Source organism: Scyliorhinus canicula, chromosome 20, assembly GCF_902713615.1.
Source record: "Scyliorhinus canicula chromosome 20, sScyCan1.1, whole genome shotgun sequence".
NCBI lineage: Eukaryota > Metazoa > Chordata > Chondrichthyes > Carcharhiniformes > Scyliorhinidae > Scyliorhinus > Scyliorhinus canicula.
The window spans coordinates 86,525,801-86,553,328 of NC_052165.1; the positions used below are offsets into that span (position 1 = coordinate 86,525,801).

A 27,528-nucleotide genomic window follows, 5' to 3' on the forward strand; every position below is an offset into this window, starting at 1 on the left:
CGTTCGTGAAAACGGCCGTAAAGGCCTGGGAAATCGGCCCATCGGCTAGGGAAGAATCGCTGCTCTCTGTAAAAAAACGGCGAGCAGCGATTCGTGTCGGGGGGCGGGCGTGGGGGGGGGGGGGGGGAGAGGGAGAATAGCGGGAGGGCGGGAAAAATGTCGGGAAGGCCCTACCGCTATTCTCCGACCCGTCGTGGGGGGCGGAGAATCGCGGCCCTTCTGACTGTAAGGCACCATATATTAGTTTTTTTATCAATCTTTTTCTCTTTATACCCATAGAAACATTTACAGTCAGTTTTTATGTTCCCTGCTAGTTTACTTTCAAATTGTATTTTCCCCTTCTTAATCAACCCCTTGGTCTGTATTTGCTGAATTTTAAACTGTTCCCAGTCCTGCGGTCTATTGATTTTTCTTGCAGATTTGTATGCATCTTCTTTGAATCTAATACTGTCTCTAATTTCCCTTGTAGCCATGGTTTGTTCTCAGTTCCCTTTCTACTCTTGCGCCAAATAGGAATAAATAACTTTTGGAGGTCACCTATTCGTTCCTTGAATGCCTGCTATTGCCTGTCCGCTGTCCTTCCTTTCAGTCATGTATCCCAGTCTGTAATAGCTAATTCATGCCTCGTACCACCATAGGTACCTTTATTGAGGTTCACAACCTTGGTCTCAGAATCAGCTAACTTACGATACATCTTTTTTTTTTAGAAAATATTTTAATGAAGCATTTGTAATTTTCACAATTTAACATATTGACATTTCTAAAACAACTGCGGGGGTCGACGCACAAAATACCTCCTAAAATGACAACAAACAATAAACCACGTACCCCAATTCTCCTGCCCTATCCCCAATTACCTGTATACTAAATTCCCTGTCCTGGATAGAAATTGTCCCATTGGGCAGACGCAGCATGGGTTCATAGGTCATGCCTAACTAATTTAGTGGAATTTTTTGAGGACATTACCAGTGCAGTAGATAATGGGGAGCCAATGGATGTGGTATATCTGGATTTCCAGAAAGCCTTTGACAAGGTGCCACACAAAAGGTTGCTGCATAAGATAAAGATTCATGGCATTAAGGGTAAAGTAGTAGCATGGATAGAGGATTGGTTAATTAACAGAAAGCAAAGAGTGGTGATTAATGGGTGTTTCTCTGGTTGGCAATCAGTAGCTAGTGGTGTCCCTCAGGGATCCGTGTTGGGCCCACAATTGTTCACAATTTACATAGATGATTTGGAGTTGGGGACCAAGAGCAATGTGTCCAAGTTTGCAGATGACACTAAGATGAGTGGTAAAGCGAAAAGTGCAGAGGATACTGGAAGTCTGCAGAGGGATTTGGATAGGTTAAGTGAATGGGCTAGGGTCTGGCAGATGGAATACAATGTTGACAAATGTGAGGTTATCCATTTTGGTAGGCATAACAGCAAATGGGATTATTATTTAAACGATAAAATATTAAAGCATGCCGCTGTGCAGAGAGACCTGGGTGTGCTAGTGCATGAGTCACAGAAAGTTGGTTTACAGGTGCAACAGGTGATTAAGAAGGCAAATGGAATTTTGGCCTTCATTGCTAGAGGGATGGAGTTTAAGACTAGGGAGGTTATGTTGCAATTGTATAAGGTGTTAGTGAGGCCACATCTGGAGTATTGTGTTCAGTTTTGGTCTCCTTACTTGAGAAAGGACATACTGACACTGGAGGGTGTGCAGAGGAGATTCACTAGGTTAATCCCAGAGCTGAAGGGGTTGGATTATGAGGAGAGGTTGAGTAGACTGGGACTGTACTCGTTGGAATTTAGAAGGTTGAGGGGGATCTTACAGAAACATTTAAAATTATGAAGGGAATAGATAGGATAGATGCGGGCAGGTTGTTTCCACTGGCGGGTGAAAGCAGAACTAGGAGACATAGCCTCAAAATAAGGGGAAGTAGATTTAGGACTGAGTTTAGGAGGAACTTCTTCACCCAAAGGGTTGTGAATCTATGGAATTCCTTGCCCAGTGAAGCAGTTGAGGCTCCTTCATTACATGTTTTTAAGGTAAAGATAGATAGTTTTTTGAAGAATAAAGGGATTAAGGGTTATGGTGTTCGGGCTGGAAAGTGGAGCTGAGTCCACAAAAGATCAGCCATGATCTCATTGAATGGCGGAGCAGGCTCGAGGGGCCAGATGGCCTACTCCTGCTCCTAGTTCTTATGTTCTTATTTAACATTACCATGCCTCCTGATTTCCTTCCCCCCTCCTTTTTCCCTTTCCTCCTTACTGCTGATGTTACGTTTTTGTTCAAGAAATCGATGAACGACTGCCAACTCTGGGCGAATCCTTGTATTGATCCTCTTAGAGCGAACTTGATTTTCTCCAGACTGAGAAACTCTACCATATCGCTGACCCTAACTCCTGATTTTGGGGGCTCCGAGTCCCTCCATCTCAGCAAGATCCGTCTCCGGGCCACCAGGGAGGAGAAGGCCAGGATATCGGCCTCCCTCCCTCCCTTTGCCCCCAGATCTTTCGACACCCCAAATATTGCTAATTCCGGACTCAGAGTTACCCTATCTTCTAGGAATTCCGGCATAATCTGCAAATCCCTGCCAGAATTCCCTCAGTTTAGGGCATGCCCAAAACATATGAACATGGTTGGCTGGGCTACCCCCACACCGCCCACATCTGTCCTCCACCTCCTCGAAGAACCTACGCACCCGAGTTACTGCATGTGAGCCCTGTGGACTACCTTGAACTGAATCAAGCTATGTTTAGCACAGGATGAGGATGCCTTTACCTTTTGCAAGACTTTTTTCCACAGTTCAGTTTCCAGCTCCCCTCCTAGCTCCTCCACCACTTCCTCTTCACCTCTCTGATAGGGGCTCCTTCCCACTCTAACAATTCCTATATATGTCCGAAACCTTCCCACCTCCAACTCCTGTTTTTGACAGCACTTTATTCTGTAGTCCCGTCAGGGGTAGGTGCGGAAAGCTTGGGACCTGTCCCGCACTTGAAGATACCGAAACCTGTTCCCACCCGGCAAATCAAACTCCTCCTCTAATGTCTCCAAGGTCGGAAAGCCCTCCTGGATGAATAGATCCCCAAACCTCTCAATCCCTGCCCGCTGTCATAACCTTAAAGCTCCCACCCAGCCACCCTGGGACAAACCGGTGATTGTCACAGATCGGTGACCACATTGACGCCCCCTCCAGTCTCATATGCTGCCTCCATTGTCCCCACACCCTCAGGGCTGCCACCCCCACAGGACTTGTGGAGTACCGAGCGGCGAGAACGGCAGGGGTGCCGTCAGTAAAGCCTCCAGACTCGTACCTTTGCAGGATGCTGCCTCCATCTGCTCCCAACCGACCCCTCCCCCACAACCCACTTCCTGACCATCGATATGTTGGCAGCCCAGTAACAGTTAATAAAGCTCGGGACAGCCAATTCCCCTTCCCCGCGGGCCCGTTCCAGGAGTGTCCTCTTTACTCTCGGGGTTTTACCCACCCATATAAACCTCTATATCGTCACATTCATACTTCTGAAAAAAGCCTTTGGGACAAAATTCATGAGACACTGAAAAAAGAAAAGCAGTCTCGGAAGGACCGTCATCTTCACCGTCTGAACACTCCCTGCCAGCGACAGTGGGAGCATGTTCCATCTACAAAAATCTATTCTCTGCTGCTTTGCCCAAATTTAACTTGTGAAGCTGCCCCCAATCCTTGGCCACTTGTATCCCCAGTACCTAAAACTCTTCCCAATGACTTTAAAGGGAAGCTCCTTCAGCCTCCTTTCCTGCCCCCGTGCCTGAATAACGAACATCTCACTCTTTCCCATATTTAACTTGTAGCCTGAAAATCACCCAAATTCTCCTAATACCTCCATGATTTCGGTCATCCCCCCCCCCCCCCCCCCCCCCCCCCCAACCGGGTCCGTGATATAAAGCAGCAAATCGTCCGCATAGAGAGAGAGACCCTGGGTTACACCCCCCCCCCCCCCCCCCCTCACTATTCCCCTCCAGGTATTCGCTGCTCTCAGAGCCATTGCTAAGGGTTCTATGACTATGGCAAACAGTAATAGGGAGAGTGGGCATCCTTGCCTTGTCCCCCAACAAAGACTAAAGTATTCTGACCGAACTCGGTTAGTTCTTACATTTGGCACCGGGGCCTGGTACAGTAGCCGGACTCACTCCACAAATCCCTGCCCAAACCTGCCGAAAATATCCCATAGATACTTCCACTCCACTTGGTCGAATGCCTTCTCCACATCCATGGCAACTACCACCACAGCCTCGCGCCCCTCTGCTGGCATCATAATTACATTAAGAAGCCATCTAATGTTGGAGGTCAGGTGCCTGCCCTTTACAAATCCCGTCTGATCCTCCCCAATTATCTCCGGGACACAATCCTCTATTCGAGTGGCCAGGACCTGCGCCATTAATTTGGCATCTACATTCAAGAGGGAGATTGGCCTGTACGATCCACAGCTTTCCGGATCCTTGTCACGCTTCAGGATTAGAGAAATTGATGCCTGTGATAACGTTAGGGGGAATGTTCCCAGCTCCTTGGACTCGTTGAAAGCCTAAACCAGGATCGGCCCCAGTAACCCAGAGAACATCTTATAAAATTCCACTGGGAATCCATCAGGTCCCAGGGCTTTACCCGATTGAATCTCCCCCAGTCTATCTATCACCTCTCCAAGCCCAGTCGGGCTGCCCCAGGGCCTCCACCAGCTCCTAATTTATCTTCGGGAACTCTAGCCTCCCCAGGAATTGATTCATGCCCTCCTCCCCAACCGGGGGTTCCGACTCGTATAGCTGGCTATAAAATTCCCGGAACACTTCATTCACCACCCCAGGGTCCGTCACCGTCTTCCCCCTCAAATACTTTATTTTCCCAATTTCTCTCGCCGCCTCCTGTTTCTTCAGCTGATGCGCCAGCATCCTTCTAGATTTCTCCCCATGTTCATATATTGCCCCTTTTACCCTCCTCAGCTGAACCTCCGCCTTTCCTGTGGAAAGGAGCCCAAACTTCATTTGAAGTCTCTGACGCTCCTTCAGGAGCTCCTCATTTGGAGACTCCGAATATCTCCTGTCCACCTGTAAGATTTCTCCTACCAACCTGTCCATCTCCGCCCGTTCAGTTTTATCCCTGTGGGCTCAAATCAAAATACATTCCCCTCTAATGACCACTTTCAGTGCCTCCCAGACCACCCAGCTGCAGTCTCTCCCATGTCATTGATCTTTATGTACCCCCGAATGGCCTCTCTCACTTGCTCACAGATCTCCTCATCCTCTAACAGCCCTGTATATAGTCTCCACTGTGGGCGCTGGGACATTCCCGTGTCTGCCCGTAGGTCTATCCAGTGTCGTGCATGATCTGAGACCACAATTGCTGAGTACTCAGTGTCCTCAACCCCTGCTAACAGTGTTTTATCTAGCACGAAGAAATCTATCCTGGAGTATGCCTTATGTACATGGGAGTAGAATGAATATTCCCTGCTCCTTGGTCTCTCAAATCTCCACGGATCCACCCCTCCCATGCGCTCCATGAACCCCTGCAGTTCCTTTGCCATTGTTGATAGCTTCCCCGACCTTGCACTCGACCGTTCCAACCTCGGGTCCAGAACCGTATTAAAGTCATCCCCCATGATCACTCACTATACATCTTGATAAAGAAGTCAACCATGTTACGGTCATTCATCCCCAAGGGTTCTCTCACAATTAGATTCCCAACTAATCCTTTCTCATTGCACAACACCCAGCCCGAGATGGCCTGTTCCCTTGTTGGTTCCTCAACATACTGGTCTAGAAAACCATCCTGTAGACACTCCACAAATTTCTCATCTATTGTACTGTGACGTGGAAACATAACAGCATTCCTTTTGTCACTGAGACAAAATCCTGGAGAGTTGCTGGCCTAGCCAGCATTTATTACCCATGTCTTATTTATTTTGAGTCAGTAATTCTGAGCTGCCACCTGAACCGTTACAGTCCATGTGATATATACCCCCACAATGCTGTTAGAAAGGTTCCGGCCTTGCGGTATGCAGGCTTCAATATTTAAGGAGTTGCAAATTTTTCCGAATACTGTGCAATTATTTGGGAACTTCCTGAATTCTGACCTGATATTAATTAATTTTTTAAGTCTGATTGGGCAGAATCAGCTGTGGCTATTTTCAATGCCGAGGTCAATTTCAAGTGGTTAATCAAGTCTTATCGTTATTTAAGAGTTCTGTAGCAGTTTGATACGACTGAGTGACTTTCTATACCATTTCAAAACGCCATTAAGAGCTGTGGTTCTGGAGTCACATATAACCAGAGCGGGTAATAATATCAAATTTCCTTCCATAAGAACCATAAGAAATAGGAATAGGCCTGCTCCGCCATTCAATAGGATCATAGCTGATCCGAAATTCCTCACATCCATTTTGTCTGCAATTTCCCCGTAACCATTGAATCCATTACTGATCAAGAATCTATCTATCCCTGCCTTAAATATACACAAGGAATCTGTCCCCACAGCTCTCTGTGGCAAGGAGTTGCAAAGACTCACAACCCTCTGAGAGAAGTCCCTCCTGATCTCAATCTTAAATTAGCATCTCTTTATTCTGAGGCTATGCCCTCTAGTTCTAGACTCTTCCATAAGAGGAAACCTCTTTTAAATCTTTGTCTGATCTTGGTTTTCTTTTGATGCCTGTCCTGGCTGTTTTTAAAACTACAGACATATGGGTTTGATTTGAACCTCCACACACTGAAATCTATTTGAAATGGCTCAGGCACATCCCTTGATGCTGTGTTTTCTGTGGCATATCTCGTGATGTAATTTTGATGGATTCGACTAGCAGCCAAGATCCCCTCTTCTGAAACTCTGGGACATTCTGATTGTTTTTGATTGGGATTGGTAGAGCTTTTCAGAAGATTTTGGAGCAGAAGACAGGTTCCATTTTTGCTTTCAGTTTTGGTCTGAGAAGGAGCTGAGCAGAAGGCTGGAGCATTTTTTCTCTCTGATATCTCAGCTGGAGTGAGCAGGTCTGGACTCAGTCATCTGAAGGTTTGATCCTGATTTAAATGCTGCAAGCATTCTTCCCAGCCAGGTCTGTGAAAGCCTAGCCTCTGTTTGGAAGGCTGGTGAAGACGTAATGTTGATAGCTCTCCACTGAGAAAGGGCCTTTTACTTTTTCTTCACTAGAGTTAATCTTGATAGAGATAGAGAAATACAGCACAGAACAGGCCCTTCGGCCCGCGGTGTTGTGCCGAACTTTTGTCCTAGGTTAATCATAGAATTTTGGACACTAAGAGCAATTTTTCATGGCCAATCCACCCAAGCTGCACATCTTTGGACTGTGGGAGGAAACCGGAGTACCCGGAGGAAACCGACGCACACACGGGGAGGATGTGCAGACTCCACACAGACAGTGACCCAAGTCGAAATCGAACTTGGGACCCTGGAGATGTGAAGCAATTGTGCTATCCACAATGCTACCGTGCTGCCCTTAACTGATCTGCAGAAACTGCAGCCAGGCATTCCAGAGGAAGAGTGGATGGAAAACCCTCTTGTAAATTCTCATGGTGAGAATTTCAGTTTGACTCAGTCAGGCTGATGGTCCGTCTGGTGGACTCAAGGTAGAATTGCACAGACCGGAGGAGAATATTTTCTGTGAAAGCCCAGGTCAGTGGAGGGAAAGGTAACTTTCCAGAGGAAGCTTTACAGACTGAGAGTTCTAGATGGAGACACACATTAAAATGATAATTTCAGCACTTCACATCCTTGGAAGATTACTGACTACAAAGACTGCTACCTCAGCAGTGAAGAGTCTAATCATGGATCCATTATTATCCCTGTTATTTTGAACCAATCCTACCCTTTCCATTGTGTGTCTGTCTCATCTGTGTCTGGATGGAGGGTGGGATGAGGTTTTTGGAATAGGTCGATTAGTAGACCGTTGTTCAAGTGATTATTATAGTTTCCATTTCACGTTTGTCATAGAATCATAGAAAAGTTACAGTTCAGAAATAAGCCATTCTGCCCATCTTGTCCATGCCAGCCCGAGGATACCCAGGTTCCCTGTAGCCTTGAGCACTTACGATGCACATCCAGGTACTTTTAAAAAGAGCTTAGGGTCTCTGTCTCCACCACCAACTCGGGCAGTGAGTTCCAGACTCCCACTACCCTATGTGTAAAAAAGGTCTTCTTTATGTCCCCTCGACACCTTCTGCAACTTATCTTGAATCTATGTCCGCCTAGTTCTTCACCTAGAATTCTTCACCAAAGGAAACAATTTTATCTTGTCCACTCTATTTCTTCTCCTCATAATTTTGTGCACCTCAATTAAGTCACCCATCAGCCTTACTTGTTCCAAGGAAAATAACCCCAGCCTGTCCAATCTCTCCTTGTAGCTATTCTTCTCTTATAATGAGTAAATGGCACAGTGGCACAGTGGTTATCACACTGCCTCACAGCGCCAGGGACCTGGGTTTAATTCTGGCCTTGGGGGTGACTGTCTGTGTAGAGTTTGCACATTCTCCGTGTGTCTGCGTGGGTTACCTCTGGGTGCTCCGGTTTCCTCCCATTGTCCACATGTGCAGGTTAGGTGGATTGACTGTGCTAAATGCCCCTTGATGTGCAGATTAGGTTACAGAAATTGGGTGGGGTTGGTTGGGTCGAGTGCTCTTTGGAGGGTCAGTGCACTCTAGATGGGCCAAATGGCTTCCTTCTGCACTGTATGGATTCTAATCAGTTTTAAAAATGTTAATCTGGTGCCTGTAAGTCATTGGAGCAGTTGAGGGCCAAAGATTTCAGGAAAATATACAAATTATTGGTTAATTCACTTATGTTGGGACTCCCTGGCCTGTGGAGCTGGAATTTACTGCACACTAGCTCAGGGTGTTGTCACAATTTAACCTGTCAAACCCCTTAAGAATCCTATATGTTTCAATGAGATTACCTTCTCATTCTTCTAAATTCCAATGAGTCCCAACCTATTTAACCTTTGCTCACAAGACAATTCCTCCATACCGCGGATCATCTTGATCTGCAGAAAGAGCAGCCAGGCATTCCAGAGGAAGAGTGGGTGGAAAACCCTCTTGTAAATTCTCATGGTGAGAATTTCAGTTTGACTCAGTCAGGCTGATGGTCCATCTGGTGGACTCAAGGTAGAATTGCACAGACCGGAGGAGAATATTTTCTGTGAAAGCCCAGGTCAGTGGAGGGAAAGGTAACTTTCCAGAGGAAGCCTTACAGACTGAGAGTTCTAGATGGAGACACACATTAAAAGATCAAAACCAAATGATAATTTCAGCACTTCACATCCTTGGAAGATTACTGACTACAAAGACTGCTACCTCAACAGTGAAGAGTCCCTTTCCATTGTGTCTGGATGGAGGGTGAACCTTCTCTGAACTGCTTCCAATGAAATAATTGGCATGATCTATCAGCCGTGCCGCTCCTGTCCTGGGGCACGATGAAAATGAAAATCGCTTATTGTCACGAGTAGGCTTCAATGAAGTTACTGTGAAAAGCCCCGAGTCGCCACATTCCGGCGCCTGTTCGGGGAGGGTGTTACGGGAATCGAACTGTACTGCTGGCCTGACTTGGTCTGCTTTCAAAGCCAGCGATTTAGCCGTGTGCTAAACAGCCCCTTGGCCAGTATATCTTACGAGAAGCTTCTTGCGAGATTTAGCAGCCTTGACAAACCTCGCGAGATCTAACGTGATTGAGGTCGGGACCCAAATTTACATATTCAAGTGAGTAGTTATTTTCACTTCACTTAACAAGAGTGTTGCCAGTGCGAGAAAAGTGTGGCTACGAACAAAGTTATTTTCCTTGGAATAAAGAAGGCTGAGGGGCGACTTAATTAACGTGTACAGAATTATGAGGGGAAGACATAAAGTGGACAGGATGAAATCATTTCCTGTAGTGGAAAATTTTAGAACATAGATTCAAGATAGGTGGCAGAAAGTGTAGAGATGACATGAGGAATTGGGAGTGGGACTCTCCCCTGCGACGGCCAAATTGGGGGTGGCGCCGGTTTGATGCCGGTTTTCGTGTCTCCACTCGCCTTCGAAATGGCGTCATCATATTGCGTGCCAGACACCATTGGAACGACATTGGCATGTCTTCGGAAGGCCCTCCCCTGAAGCTCCGCCCCTGATGGTCCGAGTTCCCGGCCGCACGGTTGTCGGGTTTTCTGAGCGGTGGGAACCCGGAGTGGCGACCGTGGCCGGGAGCCATGCGGCTGGCTGGGGGTACTTCTGCGAGGGCTGGGGGGATTGGTGGGGGGTGACCAGGGGATGCCCTTTGGGGCCAGATTTGGCAGGTCGGGTACGCGCATGGCCGGTGCCATGTTGTATGGCGTGACCACTGCAGGTCGTCGCCGTGCGCATGCACGGCCACGGGCCCGGCCATTCTCTGGCCGTTTTTTCGAAAAGAAAATTTAAAAATAAATTTAGAGTACACAATTCATTTTTTACAATTAAGGGGCAATTTAGTGTGGCCAATCCAGTTATCCTGCACATCTTTGGGCTGTGGGGGCAAAACCCACACAATCACGGGGAGAATATGCAAACTCCACATGGACTTTGACCCAGAGCCGGGATCGAACCTGAGACCTCGGCGCCGTGAGGCAGCAGGGCTAACCCACTGCGCCACTGTGCTGCACTCTCCGCCCATTTTTGATGCGGGAGCCAGGTGTTTTACCCGGCGCCACTGCTAGCCCCTCACCGCTCCCGGAATCGGTGAGGGTTCGGCACCGATTTTGGCGTTGGCCCTCAGCTGTAGAAACAGAGAATCCAGCCTAAGATTTTCATGCAAAGGACTACAGGGTCTCCCAAATGATCGGGGGCCTCTGCGTTGTTGGGCACGCTGGTACCCTGGCACTCCTGGTGCCAGTCGGGCACCATGGCACTGCCAACCTGGTACCCTGGCTGAGCCACCCTGGCAGTGCCACTTTGGTGCCACCCTTACACTGGTAGGGTGTCCATGTGGCACTGCCAGGCTGGTGGAGCACTTCCAGGTTGCTAGACTGGCAGTGCCAAGGTGGCATGCTGTTACCAGGGATCAGGTCTGGGAGTGCCCTGCCCGTATGAGGTAAGGTGAGTGATAGGCTGTTGGGGGGGCGCATGTGATCTGACCAGTACCTTGTACAGGTGCAGCAAGATTTCCCGACTCTTATACTCCAACTCCCCTGAAATAAGGGCCAATATTCCATTATCCTTTCTGATTACCTGCTGCACCTGTTTTCCCACATTATATTCCACTTGCCAACTTTCTGCCCACTTACTTAGATGTTTACAGCATGGAAACAAGCCCTTTGGTCCAGCTTGTCCATGCTGCTCAGTTTCTATCACTAAGCTAGTCCCACTTGTCCGCATTTGACTCATATCCCTCTACATCCACCCTCCACATGTAACTGTTTAACTGCTTTTTAAAAGTCAAAATCATATCTGCCTCTACCACTGCCTCTGGAAATTTCCCCTCTGGTCTCTTTTGTATCTCTCTCCTCTCACTTTAAACCTATGCCCTCTAGTTCCAGACTCCTCTATTTTTAGGAAAAGATGTTGACCTTATCTATGCTCCTCCTTATTTTATGGACCTCTATAAGATCACCCCTACGTTCCAGAGAAAAAAGTCCCAGCCTATCCAGCCTCTCCTTGTAACTCGGACCATCAAGTCCTGGTAGCATCCGTGTATACATTTTCTGTACTCTTTCTATTTTAACAATATCCTTCCTATAATAGGGTGACCAGAACTAAACATAGTATTCCATGTGTGATCTTACCAATGTCTTGTACAACTTCAACAAGATGTCCCAACTCCTGTATTCAATATTCTGACCAATAAATCCTAGCTTGCTAAATGCCTTCTTCATTATCCTGTCCACCTGCGACTCCACCTTCAAGGCGCTATGAACCTGTACTCCGAGATCTTTCTGTTCTGTAACTCTCCCCAACTCCCCACCATTAACTGAGTAGGTCCTGCCCTGATTTGATCTACCAAAATGCATCACCTCACATTTATCCAAATTAAACTCCACCTGCCATTCATCGGCCCACTGCCCAATTGGTCAAGATCCTGTTGCAATCTTTTATAACCTCCTTCACTATCCACTACGCCACCCATCTTAGTGTGATCTGCAAACTTACTAACCATGCCTCCTACATTCTTATCCAAATCATTAATATAAATAACAAATGACAGTGGACCCAGCAGCGATCCCCGAGGCACACCGCTGGCCACAGGCCTCCAGTTTGAAAAACAACTCTCTACAATCACCCATTTGGCTTTGGTCACCAAGCTATCAATATCTCTTTGCAAACTTCCAGTATCCCTCTTGCAACTTGTCTTACCACCAATTTTTGTGTCGTCTCAAAATGTGGCTGCAGTACATTTTCTTCCTTCCTCCAAGTCATTAATATATATTGTAAACAGTTGTGATCCCAGCACTGATCCTGTGGACCCCCCCCCCCCCCCCCCCCCTCCCTTGTTACAAGTCGCCAACCTCAAAAAGAACCCCTTATCCCAACTTGTAGTTTAGTGCCCATTCGGCAATTCTCTATCCATGCCAATATGCTGCCTCCAACACCATGCACTCTTATCTTATGACTTCACCTTTTGTAGGCACATTGCTGAATATCTTCTGGAACTCCAAATACAACACCTCTATCCGCTCAGGCTGAGACTTCCTCGAAAAACTCTAATAAATTAGTCAGCCACAATTTTCCTTTCATGAAGCCATGCTGACTGTGCTTGATTACATTATGATTTTCCAAATGTGCTGCTATTACTTACTTAATAATTAATTCCAACATTTTCCATCAATAGAGGGTAGGCTAATCGGCCTACGATTAAAAGCTTTTTGCCTCTCTCCCTTTTTGAATATGGGTGTCACATTAGCAGTTTTCCAATTCTCCACTACTTCTCCAGAATCTCCTTGAAGTTATTCATTAGTCAACCAGATGGGTTTTTATTACAATCCAGCAGTCATGACTACCATTTTATTTCATATTTATTAATTAATTACATTAATTAGTTCACACTGGGGAGAGGCCGTTCACCTGCTTGGAGTAGGTGAGATATTCAGTGATCCATCCCAACTATGGAGACACCGCCAAGTTCTCACTGGGGAGAGACCATTCATCTGCTCTCAGTGTGGGTGAGATTTTGTGTTTCATTGCACATGCTCTCACACACCAAGTTCACAATTGATTACAGAGGTTGGATTCTGCTGTTCTGCTCTCAATTGCATCCAGGACTGCATTTTGTTAATTTTGTCAGTTGATCAATAGGGATGGGTGGAGGGTCTCTTCCTGCTGGACTGATTGGTCTCACAAATTTTCCTCCAGTGGGCTGATGATCATTGAGCCATATTGTGAATTCCTGGCTTCAACTTTCACGAGCATCACATAGTGAAAGGGGTGGTTGGAAGATATTTAGTTCCCATTTCTGTTTGGAACTTCTGAAAGCATGCCACGTTGCCATGAAAATGGGCTATGGTGGTTACATGGTTCCTTTGTTTAATTTATCCACGTGTTTTTCACAAAGTAAACTGTCGAGGTTTGAAAGGCAAGTTGTCTGTGGTAGATTGGGACATTACAACAATAGGTATGACAATAGACAGGCAATCACTAATTTTTAAGGTATTACTACATGTTGGCATCAAATGTAGACTCTTTTAAGGAACAAAAAGCCACAGGAAAAGTGATGCAACTGTGGCTAACGAGAACATTTAAGGATTCCATTAGATCAAAGGAAGAGACTCAGAAAGAGGCCAAAATATCCGTACGCCTGTGGATTGGGAATTGATTTAGAATTCAGCAAAGGAGGACCAGGAAACTGATAAAGAGAAAATAGAATATGGGATCAAACTGACGAGAAACATAAAGACCGACTGGAAAAGCTCCTATAGGAATGTGAAAAGGAAAAGATTAACAAAGATCAATATGGATCCGTTCCAGGCTGAGACAGGAGAGTTTATAACGGGGAATAAGGAAATGTCAGAGAAACTAAACAATCTGTATCTGTCTTCACGGAGGAAGATGCAGAAATCGTCCCACAAACACGAGAGAACCAAGGGGACTAGTGAGCACAAGGAACTGGATGTGGTCAGCCGAGGGGCTGGTTTAGCACGCTGGGCTAAATAACTGGCTTTTAAAGCAGACCAAGGCAGACCAGCAGCACAGTTCAATTCCTCCCCGAACAGGCACCGGAATGTGGCGACTAGGGGCTTTTCACAGTAACTTCATTGAAGCCTACTTGTGACAATAAGCGATTTTCATTTTCATTTCATTTTCATTAATTGAATTCAAATTTCCCCAGCCACCACAGTAGGATTTCAACAAATGGCTGTGGAGCATTATCTGATTGGCTGGTTTATTAGTCCAGGAATATTACCACTATGGGCAACAAGTTGAAGTTAATAGATTTGTTTGTAGTTAAAATTAAAAAATATGTAAAGAATTAAACACAATCTTAAATTACGCGATTTAAGGAACTGTTATTGTCTCATTCATTGCAGGAGGAGTTCGGTCAGTGATCTTCTGGCCTAAGGATCCAGAATATAGTCTTGAAAATAAAGATACGGGTGAAAAAGTTTCAAATGAAGTGAACCAAATATTCAGAATCAGCAGCATTATAGCAACACCCCATGTGCCTATTATTGACTGTAAGGGTGTGGTATCTCAGGTCTGCAGACGTACCCGCAGACAGAAGTGTAAAGAATGTCAGAATTCTGATCATATTGACAGCTTGAAAAAGGAACTGATTCGTTATTGGAAAAAATCTGAAATCGATTATGGAATGGACAACGAGTGTTTGGAATCTCTGATAGACTGCACATTGCATTGCTATGATGTACTCCTGAACTGTAACCATGGCACGATCAGGGAGATCCCAGACTTCACTCCAGCCCTTGCGGCTCATTCGTTGCAACTGTGCTTCCTGCTAGCTGCTCGATCAGGTTGGTTAGTAATATCAAGAGCTATTGTTAGTGTCAGCACCAAATTCTTTTCTGGCTCGATCCCCAAGTGCCTACTTTCTTCATCCTGATTTTAGTTGATTTTAGTGGTTAGTAACATGAAACAATTTAAACTAAACAAAAGTTAAAGAATCTAAGAATGTGTTTCTTATACACTCATTTCTGATCTAGATGATCCAGATCGTGGTGTTGGTGCAATAATCTACAACAAGAGACACAGCATTGTAAGTGAAGGCTGCATATTTGGAATTTTTTATTCATTGCTGGTATGACCAGCTTTTACTGCTCATTCCTCATTGTTCTTGAGAAGGCTTCAGTGAGCCATCTTCTTTACCATTGCGGTTGTGTAATGTAGATACACCCACAGTGCTATTACTGTGGAAGTTCCAGCTCACTGATCCAGTGATTGAAAAATGAAATTAAAATGAAAATCGCTTTATTGTCACGAGTAGGCTTCAATGAAGTTACTGTGAAAAGCCCCTAGTCGCCACATTCCGCCGCCTGTCCGGGGAGACTGGTATGGAAATCGAACCGTGCTGCTGGCCTGCCTTGGTCTGCATTAAAAGCCAGCGATTTAGCCCAGTGAGCTAAACCAGAAGGAACAGTGATATATTTCCAAGTCAGGATGTAATGTGACATGGAGGCGAACTTGCAACCTCTGCTCCCCTTGACCGTCTAAATTGCTAGATTATAGGTTGACAGATTCTTGGTACATTTCTGCAGCGCATCTTGTAGATGTCATACCTTACAGCCAGAATATAGTTATTGAAGGGAGTGAATGTTCACCAACTCACAACAGTGAGTTACAACAGATCTACCGTTTGGTGTGCCCGAATGGCGACGCAGCAGTAGATGCTGGGAGATCCCTCTCCCAGGAGCTACCTGGCTCGCCATGCCTCACGAGATCTAACGCGATCTCGAGACTTTGTGATTTGAATCCTGTGGGCGGGATCAGTATTTGGCAAATCTGCGTATTAGAGCATGAAACTAGTCTCACTCTAAAGTACTGCTTGCCTGATCTATCGAGGCCCTAGGATCTAACCCCTTCATCTCAGAGACCTTGGGTGAGCACCGTTTGGTGCTGGACCCCAAGGAATTGGAGGCCCCTGGGTGGCTGCCCTTTGGGCAAGGTGGAACTCTGGCACTGGCAACCAAGTGGAGCTCCTCAGTGCAAGAAACAGACTAAGTGCAGCCTCGGAAGGGGGTTCCCCACTGGGGCCCTGGATTGCAACAGAGTCCCGATAGATAGTGTAGTGTTTCTCAGCGCTGCGAGCATTGGGAAACACCTGGCTAAACGCATTTGTCATGAAATCTATTGAAATATGAACAAAGAACAAAGAACAATACAGCACAGGAACAGGCCCTTCAGCCCTCCAAGCCTGTACCGGTCATGATACCACCTGTTATAACCTGCCTTCTTACCACTGGCTGGGGACTAATAGCAATCCCACAATCCTTTGGGAGTATGAGCTTCCCCAATGAGGGGGCAGAGAAATCATTAGCAGAGTCCCTGCATAAATAAAACTGGCCAGTATGGAACCAGCTAGAGAGGAGTGAGCAGTAAGGAAATTACTGCTGCTGTTGTATATGATGTGGAGATGCCGGCGTTGGACTGGGGTGAGCACAGTAAGAAGTCTTACGACACCAGGTTAAAGTCTAACAGGTTTGTTTCAAATCACTAGCTTTCGGAACACTACTCCTTCCTCAGGTGAATGAAGAGGTATGTTCCAGAAACATATATACAGTCAAAGATGCAAGACAATGCTCTGAATGCGAGCATTTGCAGGTAATTAAGTTTTACAGATCCAGAGATAGGGGTAACCCCAGGTTAAAGAGGTGTGAAATGTCTCAAGTCAGGACAGTTGGTAGGATTTTGCAAGCCCAGACCAGATGATGAATGTAATGTGACATGAATCCAAGGTCCCGGTTGAGGCCGTACTCATGTGTGCGGAACTTGGCTATAAGTTTCTGCTCGGCGTCCTGAAGCCGCCTTGGAGAGTACTTACCCGGAGATCAGAGGCTGAATGCCCTTGACTGCTGAAGTGTTCCCCGACTGGAAAGGAACATTCCTGCCTGGCGATTGTCACGCGATGTATGTTCATCCGTTGTCGCAGAGTCTGCATGGTCTCACCAATTTACCACGCTTCAGGACATACTTTCCTACAGCGTATGAGGTAGACAACTTTGGCCGAGTCGCACGAGTATGTACCACATACCTGGTGGGTGGTGTTCTCACGTGTAATGGTGCTCCGAAAGCTAGTGATTTGAAACAAACCTGTTGGACTTTAACCTGGTGTTGTAAGATTTCTGCTGTTGTGTATATATACATGTTATTGTACGTAAAGTTTTCTTTCTGTTCCACAAATTTGTGCTGGATTCTTCGTGGCCCTCACAAAACTGGCGACGATGGATAAAGTGGATAGCTTTCTTCGCTGCTGAAACCATCTCCCTGGATTTTTGTTGGATACAGGCTGGAAGTTTTTTTTCTGTTACACCACTCCTCTTTAGGGACGTTTGGGTGTCTTTGATACTGCGCTGGAGAGTTAGAACCAGTACGCACAACGGGTGCGTTAGTATTTCTGGGCAAACAACATCACCGAAAATGAGCGCAGGTGCAGGCGGCCTGCATACGTTTGGAGCGATATGTACCCAACTGCGCCGGACACCAAGACGTTTAATGAACTTGTGACCGAAATCAAAATGCTGGCCCGGAGTTATGTCTGGTGGCCAGGCCTCGACACCGACATTGAGAAGGTGGCCCAAAACTGCTCCATTTGCCAGGAGCATCAGAAGCTTCCGCCGGCCGTGCCCCTACATCACTGCGAATGGCCAGGGCGGCCTTGGGCGTGCTTGCATGCGGATTTCGCGGCCCTTTTCAAGGATCCATGTTCCTTCTATTAATTGATGCCCAGTCTAAATGGCTAGAGATGCATAAGAGGCGCAACAATCGAGAAGCTGAGTTGTCTTTCAGTATACATGGCCTCCCTGAGGTGCTCGTCACGGACAACGGCACTCCTTTCATAAGTGAGAAGTTTGCGAGGTTCATGAAAATAACTGGCATAAGCCATATCCGCACCGCTACATACCACCCGGCTTCTAATGGGTTGGCGGAGGAGGGCGTCGCAGTGCAGACATTCAAGTCTTCCGGATCGATGGACACGAGACTGGCTTGTTTTTTGTTTTTATATAGGACCACTCCACATGCGGTGACTGGGGTAACTCCAGTGGAATTCCTAATGGGCCGGAGTCTTTGCACCTACCTTATCATGGTTTTCCCGGATATTGGTGCAAAAGTACGCCGCATTCAAGAATGGCAGGGACATGGCCTTTCTTGGCATCGGCTGATTCGGTAGTTTGTGCCTGATGACCCGGTGTTCATTCGAAATTTTGCTGGTGGTGCCCAGTGAGTCCCTGCCGTTATCTTTCGATGAACGGGCCCGATCTCTTACCAAGTGCAAGCCCAGGGTCGTCTCCAGTGCAACCATGTAGACCACGTTTGGTCCAGAAGGCTGCCTCTTCCAAAGATTCCCTGCCCCCGGAGCTCACTTCTACAGCTGCAGAGACCAGACACAGTGGACGGTATTCCTAACGATCTTCCGCACTCAAAGCCTGCACAAGTCATTGCAGAAACAGGTGGAGATAGGGACGCCAAGATGTCAGAGGCTTTGGACTCCGAAATGGAGACACAGGACGCCTCAGAAAGGGAGTCCTTGGTCCCACGGGCCATGGATGTACAACCGATACGCCGTCCATCACGGAAGCGCCGTTCTCCTTCTCGTTACACACCGCCTGATCCAGCGCCTCGGGCGGCAAAACGAGTCTGATGCCCTCCTTCGCCAGGGTCTTTGGTGGATTCCTTGGACTTTGAGGTAGGGACGGATGTTATAACCTGCCTGCTTACCACTGGCTGTGGACTATAGGCAATCCCACAATCCTTAGGGAGTATGAGCTTCCAAATGGGGGAGGGGAGGGGGGGAGGGCGGTGACATCATTAGCAAGAGTCCATGCATAAATAAAGCTAGCCAGTATGGAACCAGCTGGAGAGGAGTGAACAGCAAGGGAGTTACTGCTGCCGTTGTATATGTTATTGTAAATAAAATTTTCTTTGTGTTCTACAAACTCATGCTGGATTCTTTGTGGCCCTCACAAAACCATCCTTGGCCAAAACCCTCAGCACTTCCTTTTGCCGTACCCCTCCATACCCATCCTATCCATGTATTTGTCGAGATGCCTTTTGAACACCGTAAAAGTATCTGTTACCACAACCTCCCCTGACAATGAGTTCCAGGCACTCACCACCCTCTGTGTCAATAAACCGCCTTGCGTATCTCTTCTAAACATTGCCCGATGGACCATAAACCTATGCCCCCTGGTGACTGACCCCTCCACCCTGGGAAAGAGTGCTTGCCCGTCCACTCTATCCATGCCCCTCATAATTTTGTAGATCTCTATCAGGTCACCCCACAACCTCTGTCATTCTAATTGAAACAGTCCGAGTTTATTCAGCCTCTCCGCATAGCTAACACCCTCCAGACCAGGTATCATCCTGGTAAACCTCCTCTGCACGCTCTCCAAAGACTCAACATCCTCCTGGTAGTGTGGCAACCAGAATTGTGTGCAATTTTCCAAGGTTCTATACAACTGTAGCATACTTCCCAGTTTTTATACTCGATGCCCTTTCCAACGAAGGCAAGCATTCCGTATGCTTTCTTGACTACCTTGTCCACTTGTGTTGCCACTTTCAAAGATCTGTGGACATGCACGCCCAGATCTCTCTGACTTTCTGTATTCCTAAGAGTTTTGACATTTACGGTATATTTCCCCTCGATGTTAGACCTACGAAAATGCATTCCCTCACTTGTCAGGATTAAACTCCATTTGCCATTTCTTTGCCCAAGTCTCCAACCTATCTATATCCTGCTGTATCCTCTGACAATTCTCAACACTATCTGCCACTCCACCAACCTTGGTGTCTTCCGCGAACTTACTAATCAGGCCAGCTACACTTTCTTTCAAATAGTTCATGATACTACAAACATAGAACATAGAACATAGAACAGTACAGCACAGAACAGGCCCTTCGGCCCTCGATGTTGTGCCGAGCCATGATCACCCTACTCAAACCCACGTATCCACCCTATACCCGTAACCCAATAACCCCCCCTTAACCTTACTTTATTAGGACACTACGGGCAATTTAGCATGGCCAATCCACCTAACCTGCACATCTTTGGACTGTGGGAGGAAACCGGAGCACCCGGAGGAAACCCACGGGGAGGACGTGCAGACTCCGCACAGACAGTGACCCAGCCGGGAATCGAACCTGGGACCCTGGAGCTGTGAAGCATTTATGCTAACCACCACGCTACCGTGCTGCCCGTACTGGGCAACAACTGGGGCCCCAGCATAGATCCCTGTGGAATACCACTAGTCACAACCTTCCATTCAGAAAAACACCCTTCTACTACTTCTACCCTTTGTCTTCTGTGACCGAGCTAGTTCATCTTTGTCACTGCCTCAAAAAACTCGATCAAGTTAGTGAGCATGACCTCCCCTTCACAAAACCATGCTGTCTATCACTAATGAGTCAATTTGTTTCAAAATGGGTATAAATCCTGTCCCTGAGAAAGGTGGGACCTGTACAAACAGGACGGTTTGCACCTGAACCAGAGGGGCACCAATATCCTGGGAGGGAAATTTGCTACTGCTCTTCGGGGGGGGAGGGGGGTGGGGGGGGGGGGGGGGGGGTTAAACTAATTTGTCAGGGGGCTGGGGAAATGAGCTGTAGTCCAGAAGCCAGTGTTGAGAGTAGTGAGGTACTGAGGAGGTTATCAAGGTCGCTGGAGTGTACCAGCAGACAGAAAGGTGGGTTGAAGTGTGTCTACTTCAATGCAAGAAGCATAAGGTAGGTGAACTTGAAGCGTGGATTGGTACTTGGGACTACGATGTTGTGGCCATTATGGAGACATGGTTAGAACAGGGACAGGAATGGTTGTTGGAAGTTCCGTGGTATAGATGTTTCAGTAAGAGTAGGGAAGGTGGTAAAAGAGGTGGAGGAGTTGCATTGTTAATCAAGGATAGTTTAACGGCTGCAGTTCGAAGGGAATCTGTATACTGAGGTAATATGAGCAGAAGTTAGAAATAGGAAAAGAGCGGTCACATTGTTAGGAGTTTTCTATAGGCCCCCAAATAGTAATAGAGATGTGGAGGAAGAAATTGCAAAACAGATTATGGATAGGTGTGGAGGTCTCGGGGTAGTTGTCATGGGTGACTTTAACTTTCCAAATATTGATTGGAATTTCTATAGGTCGAACAGTTCGGATGGGGCAGTTTTTGTACAGTGTGTGCAGGAGGGTTTCCTGACACAATTTGTGGAAAGGCCGACAAGATTTGGATTTGGTACTGGGTAATGAACCGGGCCAACTGTTAGATTTGTTTGTGGGAGAGCACTTTGGTGATAGTGACCACAATTCGGTGTCTTTCACGATTGCAATGGAGAGGGATAGGGCCATATGTCAGGGCAAGGTTTATAATTGGGGGAGGGGTAATTATTATGCGATTAGGCAAGAATTTGGGAGCATAAGATGGGAACAGAAACTGTCAGGGAAAGGCACACATGAAAGGTGGAGCTTGTTCAAGGAACAAATACTGCGTGTCCTTGATAGGTATGTCCATATCAGGCAGGGAGGAAATGGGCGTGTGAGGGAACCATGTTTCACAAAAGAGGTTGAATGTCTTGTCAAGAGGAAAAAGGAAGAGTATGTCAGGATGAGAAAATAAGTTTCAGTTGGATGGCTTGAGGGTTACAAGGTAGCAAGGAATGAGCTAAAAAAAAGGGCTTAGGAGAGCTAGGAGGGGCATGAGACATCATTGGCAGGTCGGATCAAGGAAAACCCCAAGGCTTTTTACTCTTGTGTGAGAAATAAAAGAATGACCAGGGTGAAGGTAGGGCCGGTCTAGGACTGTAGTGGGAACTTGTGCATGGAGTCAGAAGAAATAGGAGAGACGTTGAATGAATACTTTTCTTCAGTGTTCACCAAGGAGAGGGGCCATATTTTTGAGGATGAGAGTGTGATACAGGCAGGTAGGCTGGAGGAGGTAGATGTTCTGAGGAAGGATGTATTAGCAATTTTGAAAAACCTGAGGGTCGACAAGTCCACTGGGCCAGATGGGATATATCCAAGGATTCTTTGGGAGGCAAGGGATGAGATTGTAGAGCCTTTGGCTTTGATCTTTGGGTCCTCACTGTCCACGGAGATAGTGCCAGAGGACTGGAGAGTGGAGAATGTTGTTCCTCTGTTCAAGCAAGGGAATAGGAATGACACTGGTAATTATAGGCCAGTTAGTCTTTCTTTAGTGGTCGGTAAGTTAATGGAAAAGGTCCTGAAGGATAGGATTTATGGCTATTTGGAAAGATGCAGCTTAATCCGGGATAGTCAATATGGATTTGTGAAGCGTAAGTCTAGCCGCACAAATTTGATTGAATTCTTTAAGGAGGTAACTAAGTGTGTAGATGAAGGTAGAGCAGGTGATGTTGTATACATGGATTTTAGTAAGGCGTTTGATAAGGTTCCCCATGAAGGCTCATGAAGAAAGTAAGGAGGTGTGGGATAGAGGGAAATTTGGCCAATTGGATAAGTAACTGGCTATCACATAGAAGACAGAGGGTGATGGTGGAAGGAAAATTTTCAAACTGGAGACCAGTTACCAGCGGTGTACCACAGGGATCAGTGCTGGGTCCTTTGCTATTTGTGATTTTTATCAATGACTTGGAGGAGGGGGCTGAAGGGTGGGTCAGTAAATTTGCTGATGACACCAAGATTGGTGGAGTAGTGGATGAGGTGTAAGGCTGTTGTAGGCTGCAAAGAGACATTGATAGGATGCAGAGCTGGACCGAAAAATGGCAGATGGAGTTTAACCCTGATAAGTGTGAGGTGATTCATTTTGGTAGAAATCTTTTAAATTCGGATTACAGGGTCAACGGCAGGGTTCTGAGGAATGTGGAGGAACAGCGAGATCTTGGGGTTCATGTCCACAGATCTCTGAAGGTTGCCACTCAAGTGGATAGTGCCGTGAAGAAGGCTTATAGTGTTTTAGCGTTTATTACCAGGGGGCTTGAGTTTAAGAGCCGCGGGGTTATGCTGCAACTGTACATGACCCTGGTGAGACCACATTTGTAGTATTGTGTGCAGTTCTGGTCACCTCATTATAGGAAGGATGTGGTAGCATTGGAAAGGGTGCAAAGGAAATTTACCAGGATGCTGCCTGGTTTGCAGGATAGGTCTTATGAGGAAAGGTTGAGGGAGCTAGGGCTTTTCTCTTTGGAGCGGAGGAGGATGAGAGGCGACTTAGTAGAGGTTTATAAGATGATGAGGGGGATAGATAGAGTGGACGTTCAGAGACTATTTCCTCGTGTGGATGTAGCTGTTACTATGGGGCATAGCTATAAGATTCTGGGTGGGAGATATAGGAGGGTTTCACATACTCTGAAGTCGGCTGGAGAATGAGGTGTTAGATCCTTCAGATTAGCAGGTCCCATGACAAGGACAGCAACTTTTGCTTTCTCCTCAGTCACTTTCAACTGAATGGAGCAGAGTGGAAGGGCAAAGGGTCACAGGTCAAAGGAGATGATACGTTCAGCACAGGGTTTATACGTCAAGGATCAGCTTCCTTGACCTCTCCGAACAGCAATACCTCCAAAGGCTCCAGCAGGAATGTCAGGTGATTGCAAACCATCTTGTTCATCAAGGTGACCAAATCCTTCAACGTTTTTGTATTAGGCTCATTCTAAGGCTCAGTCATTGACATCTTAGGATATCACAAAATACAGCCCATCAACGGGTAGACTTCACTCTGCAGAGTGAAGTCTGTCGGCTTTGTCTCCCTGTCAGGTTTCTGCAGCCCAGAGTGTGGTGGACTGCATCCATGTGGCGATCAAGGCTCCGTCAGAACAGGTCTTTGTGAGTCAGAAGGGATCCATTCCTTCAATGTGTAGCTGGTGTGTGAACACCATGAGGGAATACTATACGTGTGCACCAAGTTTCCAGGGAGCTTCTATGAAGCAATCTCAGGTTCTGCAGCCTTTTCTCTCCACCAGGCAGCCTCTACCATTGGCTTGCTCAAAGTGCAGTTCCAGTGTCAGGATTGATTTGGGAGCGGCCTTCAATATGGCTCAGCAAAGCTCTCCCGGAGAGTGGATATGTGCTGTAGCCAATACAACGTGGCGTGCAGAGGACTCGATCCGTTGCCAGACAAAGGTGGAGAAGGCCTGGCACCCTTGGATGAGAAGGAGGGCCCAGCAGAGCAGGAAAAGACAGATGTTCTGATGATGCCTGCTGCCATAGAACTGCAAGCCCACGAGAACTGTAATGCTGTCTTGCAGTTCGGTTCAGCTGGGTAGTGTTCAGCATTGCACTTGTGACATCCTGACCCCCGTGGCTGCAAGTACAGCCACACCTACCATCCCTTCTCAAATCTAGTCAATGTAGAGAGCCTTGCATTGTCACCCACAGTTGGCATGTCACCCACCTACATTCACCCATCTATGGTCAATGTGCAATAGAGCATAAACAACTCCATAACACTCAGCAGCTCACAAAAAACAATGCCTTAATTGAAATGTGATGCCCTTTGTAAAACTAAGACAGTTTCTGCATGCTCGGATTTTTACATGGTGCTAACCCTGTAGTTTCAGCAGCGTTGGAGAAAGATACCTGCAGTATATGCTCTCTTGAGCCTGTCAGGGCCCAGCCAAAGACCGAAGTGGGCAGTACCGAACCTGAGGGCTCTAATAACCCCATATGAGACTCAAGTATCAAATTCTGTTCGAAAATCCTTCTGTGAAAGCCTGGCTTTGTTTCACTGTTTTAAAGGCACTGCAACCTGTTATTTGTTACCAACAGAAGTGACTGTTCCAATGCAATTGTGGTTGACCTCCCATCATTTACCCTCAGCAAACGTCATTCAAAACCTAGTGGAAAATAACTATTTCTGGTGCATTTATATATTTAGATGGCATGGTAGCACAGTGGTTAACACTGTTGCTTCACAGCTGCCGGGTCCCAGGTTTGATTCCCGGCTTGGGTCACCGTGCAGTGTCTGCATGTTCTGTATCTGTGTGGGTTTCCTCCGATTGCTCTGGTTTCCTCCCACAGTCCAAAGATGTGCAGGTGTTAAGTCCATGCTAAATTACCCTTTGTGTCCAAAAAGGTTAGGTTGGGTAACTGGGTTACGGGGATAAGTTGGAGGTGTGGGCTTAAGTGGGGTGCTCTTTCCAGGGACCAGTGCAGACTCGATGGGCTGAATGGCCTCCTTCTGCACTATGAATTATATGGAGGAAACATTATATCAACAGAACTGGCTGAAAGAGCTGGATAGTATTCCGGATACATTCATGGAGCAACGGGTTGGGAGAAGAACCACAAGGAGAGGCAATTGAAAGGAAGCTGATGAAGACCATAGGCCCGATTTTCCAATCAACCCCTAATCCAAATACAGCAGTCAGTTTTTGGTAATTTTTATCTCCGCAAGACCAATCACAGAATCACAGAAGCTGTAGTAAGATATGATAAAAGATGATAAAAGCTGTGATCACCAAGCTGTGATAAAAGAAGAAACAGTCAGATAGAAAAGAATCAAAAACACAAGAGGGGGAAGAGATAGAGAGAGAGCAACATGAAGACATCAGAGACAATGAACCTCCTCTGTCAGGACGGTGTATCAGCTGACAGAGGTGGGTTGTATTCAGCTGCTGTCAAATTTAATTGCTATATCTGTTCTAAAATGTGTTTTTTCCTGCAGATTGGGGTTGGTTACAATGGCTATATTAAGAAAACAACATATGGAAATTTCCCTCGCAGTGGACGAAACAGCAATCGCACAGTTTCTAAATCCAGTTCCATGGTTCATGCAGAAGTCAATGCTCTTCTGTTCAGGTAGAGTCTCTGCTCTCTGTCCATTAAATGTAACACCCACGATAGCTGTTAATAATACGCTCATTTGCTGAATATCCTGTGGACTGTCACGATTTGAGCCGCAGTCAACGGGTTAACTGAGATCAGAGAATGTGACTGTAGAATTATAAATATTGGCCCCAATGTCCCTGACAAGAAAGGAGAAAAAGTAGCTGGACTATATTTACTGAATCTCTGTCCTGTTAGAAAGGCCACATAAGTTAATGTGGATAATCAGATGAAGGATAGCCAACCTGCACCTTATGCAAAATTAACACACTGAAATTTCCTGTGTAGATTTGCATTTCAATCTGAAGGAATTGTGTGACGTACAATACGTTAAGCAGCACCAGTCGACTGTCACTCCTGCAAGGAATCACCCCTTAATATGAGGAACTGAACAACATAAAACAAACCAGTGCCTGCTTCAGAAGAGATGGTTGTCCAGATACACTGTTCAAATCAGTGCTTTCCTACCTCATGAATACTGTTCTGATCCAGAAGATAATTGCGGCGAAGACCAAATCCCAGAGTGAAACAATTGTTTTGTATTCTGACAATGAGAAAATTCATAAGTCACAAATTCCAGTCACACTTTTAGGATTTTAAAAATTAAATTAAAACATTTATTCAGAAAAGAAGAGGAAACTTGAGCACATACAATTACAGTTACACAGTTAACATTTGTTTCACAGAACATTCCTGAAAGGAACCTCACTTGGTGAGACACACAGTCATCACTCTCCAAGCAACACTCACTTGTAGATGTTCAACAACAAAAATTTCAATAATATTACTGCAAGGCAAACCTGCTGTTCCTGTAGGAAAGGTATAATTACATGATTTCTCAACCTCACTTCCACTGTGCTGTGGAAATTCAAGAAACTTCAAAAATAAAGACCTGGGGCTGGATTCTTCATTTGGGAGACTAAGCCCCCATGCCAGCATGAAAACGGTGGTGTTTTACTACCAGGAAAACTGACGCAAAACGGCCACTGATTCCCTGCTCCGAGGGAGGCTAGCAGCCAGGCTCACAGCGTAGAGCTCCCAGCTCTAGCTGCCGATACGGCCAGGTGCATTGCTGGGTCCATGGCCATGCATGCATACGGTGACAGCCTGCAGCGGTCGCGCTGTGCTTCATGGCAGGTGCAGCCCACGGACCTGGACCGCAAAATTAGTCCCCAGCTTCGGCCGCTCGCGCGCCCCGGACCGCCCCACCACAGTGCCCCTAGCCCCGAATAATGCGGCAACTGCCCATGGATTGGCCCTCCCCAACTGTGCCGGCATTGGAATGAGTCCGCAGCCGCCACGCTGAGTTCACGACAGGTGAGACCACACGTGTCAGGAACTCGGCCGGTCGCCGATGGAGCATCGAATACAGGTCATGAATACAGCATGTGGCGTACTCCGAAAGTACACCGCTTTTTTAGGGGGCGGAGCATCGCAAAAGCGGTGCCGTCCCCTATTTTGGCATCGTCGGTGATTCTCCGCCCCCTCACCGAATGCAATTTCGGCGTCGGGGATCAGAGAATCCAGCCCCTGCTTCCTGGAAAACAGACACTTTGGGCTTGGGTCTGTTCCAAACCTTACATACTCACAACTGTTTTCCCAATACCGAGCTGTACTCCAGGAG

The 27,528-nt window shown here is 46.7% G+C and overlaps 1 protein-coding gene across 1 annotated transcript in view; it reads left to right on the plus strand.

The window, feature by feature from the left end:
* Positions 1 to 14,738: 14,738 nt before the first annotated feature.
* Positions 14,739 to 27,528, plus strand: part of LOC119955202 (cytidine and dCMP deaminase domain-containing protein 1-like) — a 127,155-nt gene continuing 114,365 nt past the window's right edge. Inside the window, exons 1-3 of the mRNA XM_038781210.1 lie at positions 14,739 to 14,925; positions 15,115 to 15,167; positions 25,744 to 25,877. Coding sequence (XP_038637138.1) covers positions 14,766 to 14,925; positions 15,115 to 15,167; positions 25,744 to 25,877 — 347 coding nt within the window. The 5' untranslated portion in view covers positions 14,739 to 14,765. The remainder of the gene's footprint in view (positions 14,926 to 15,114; positions 15,168 to 25,743; positions 25,878 to 27,528) is intronic.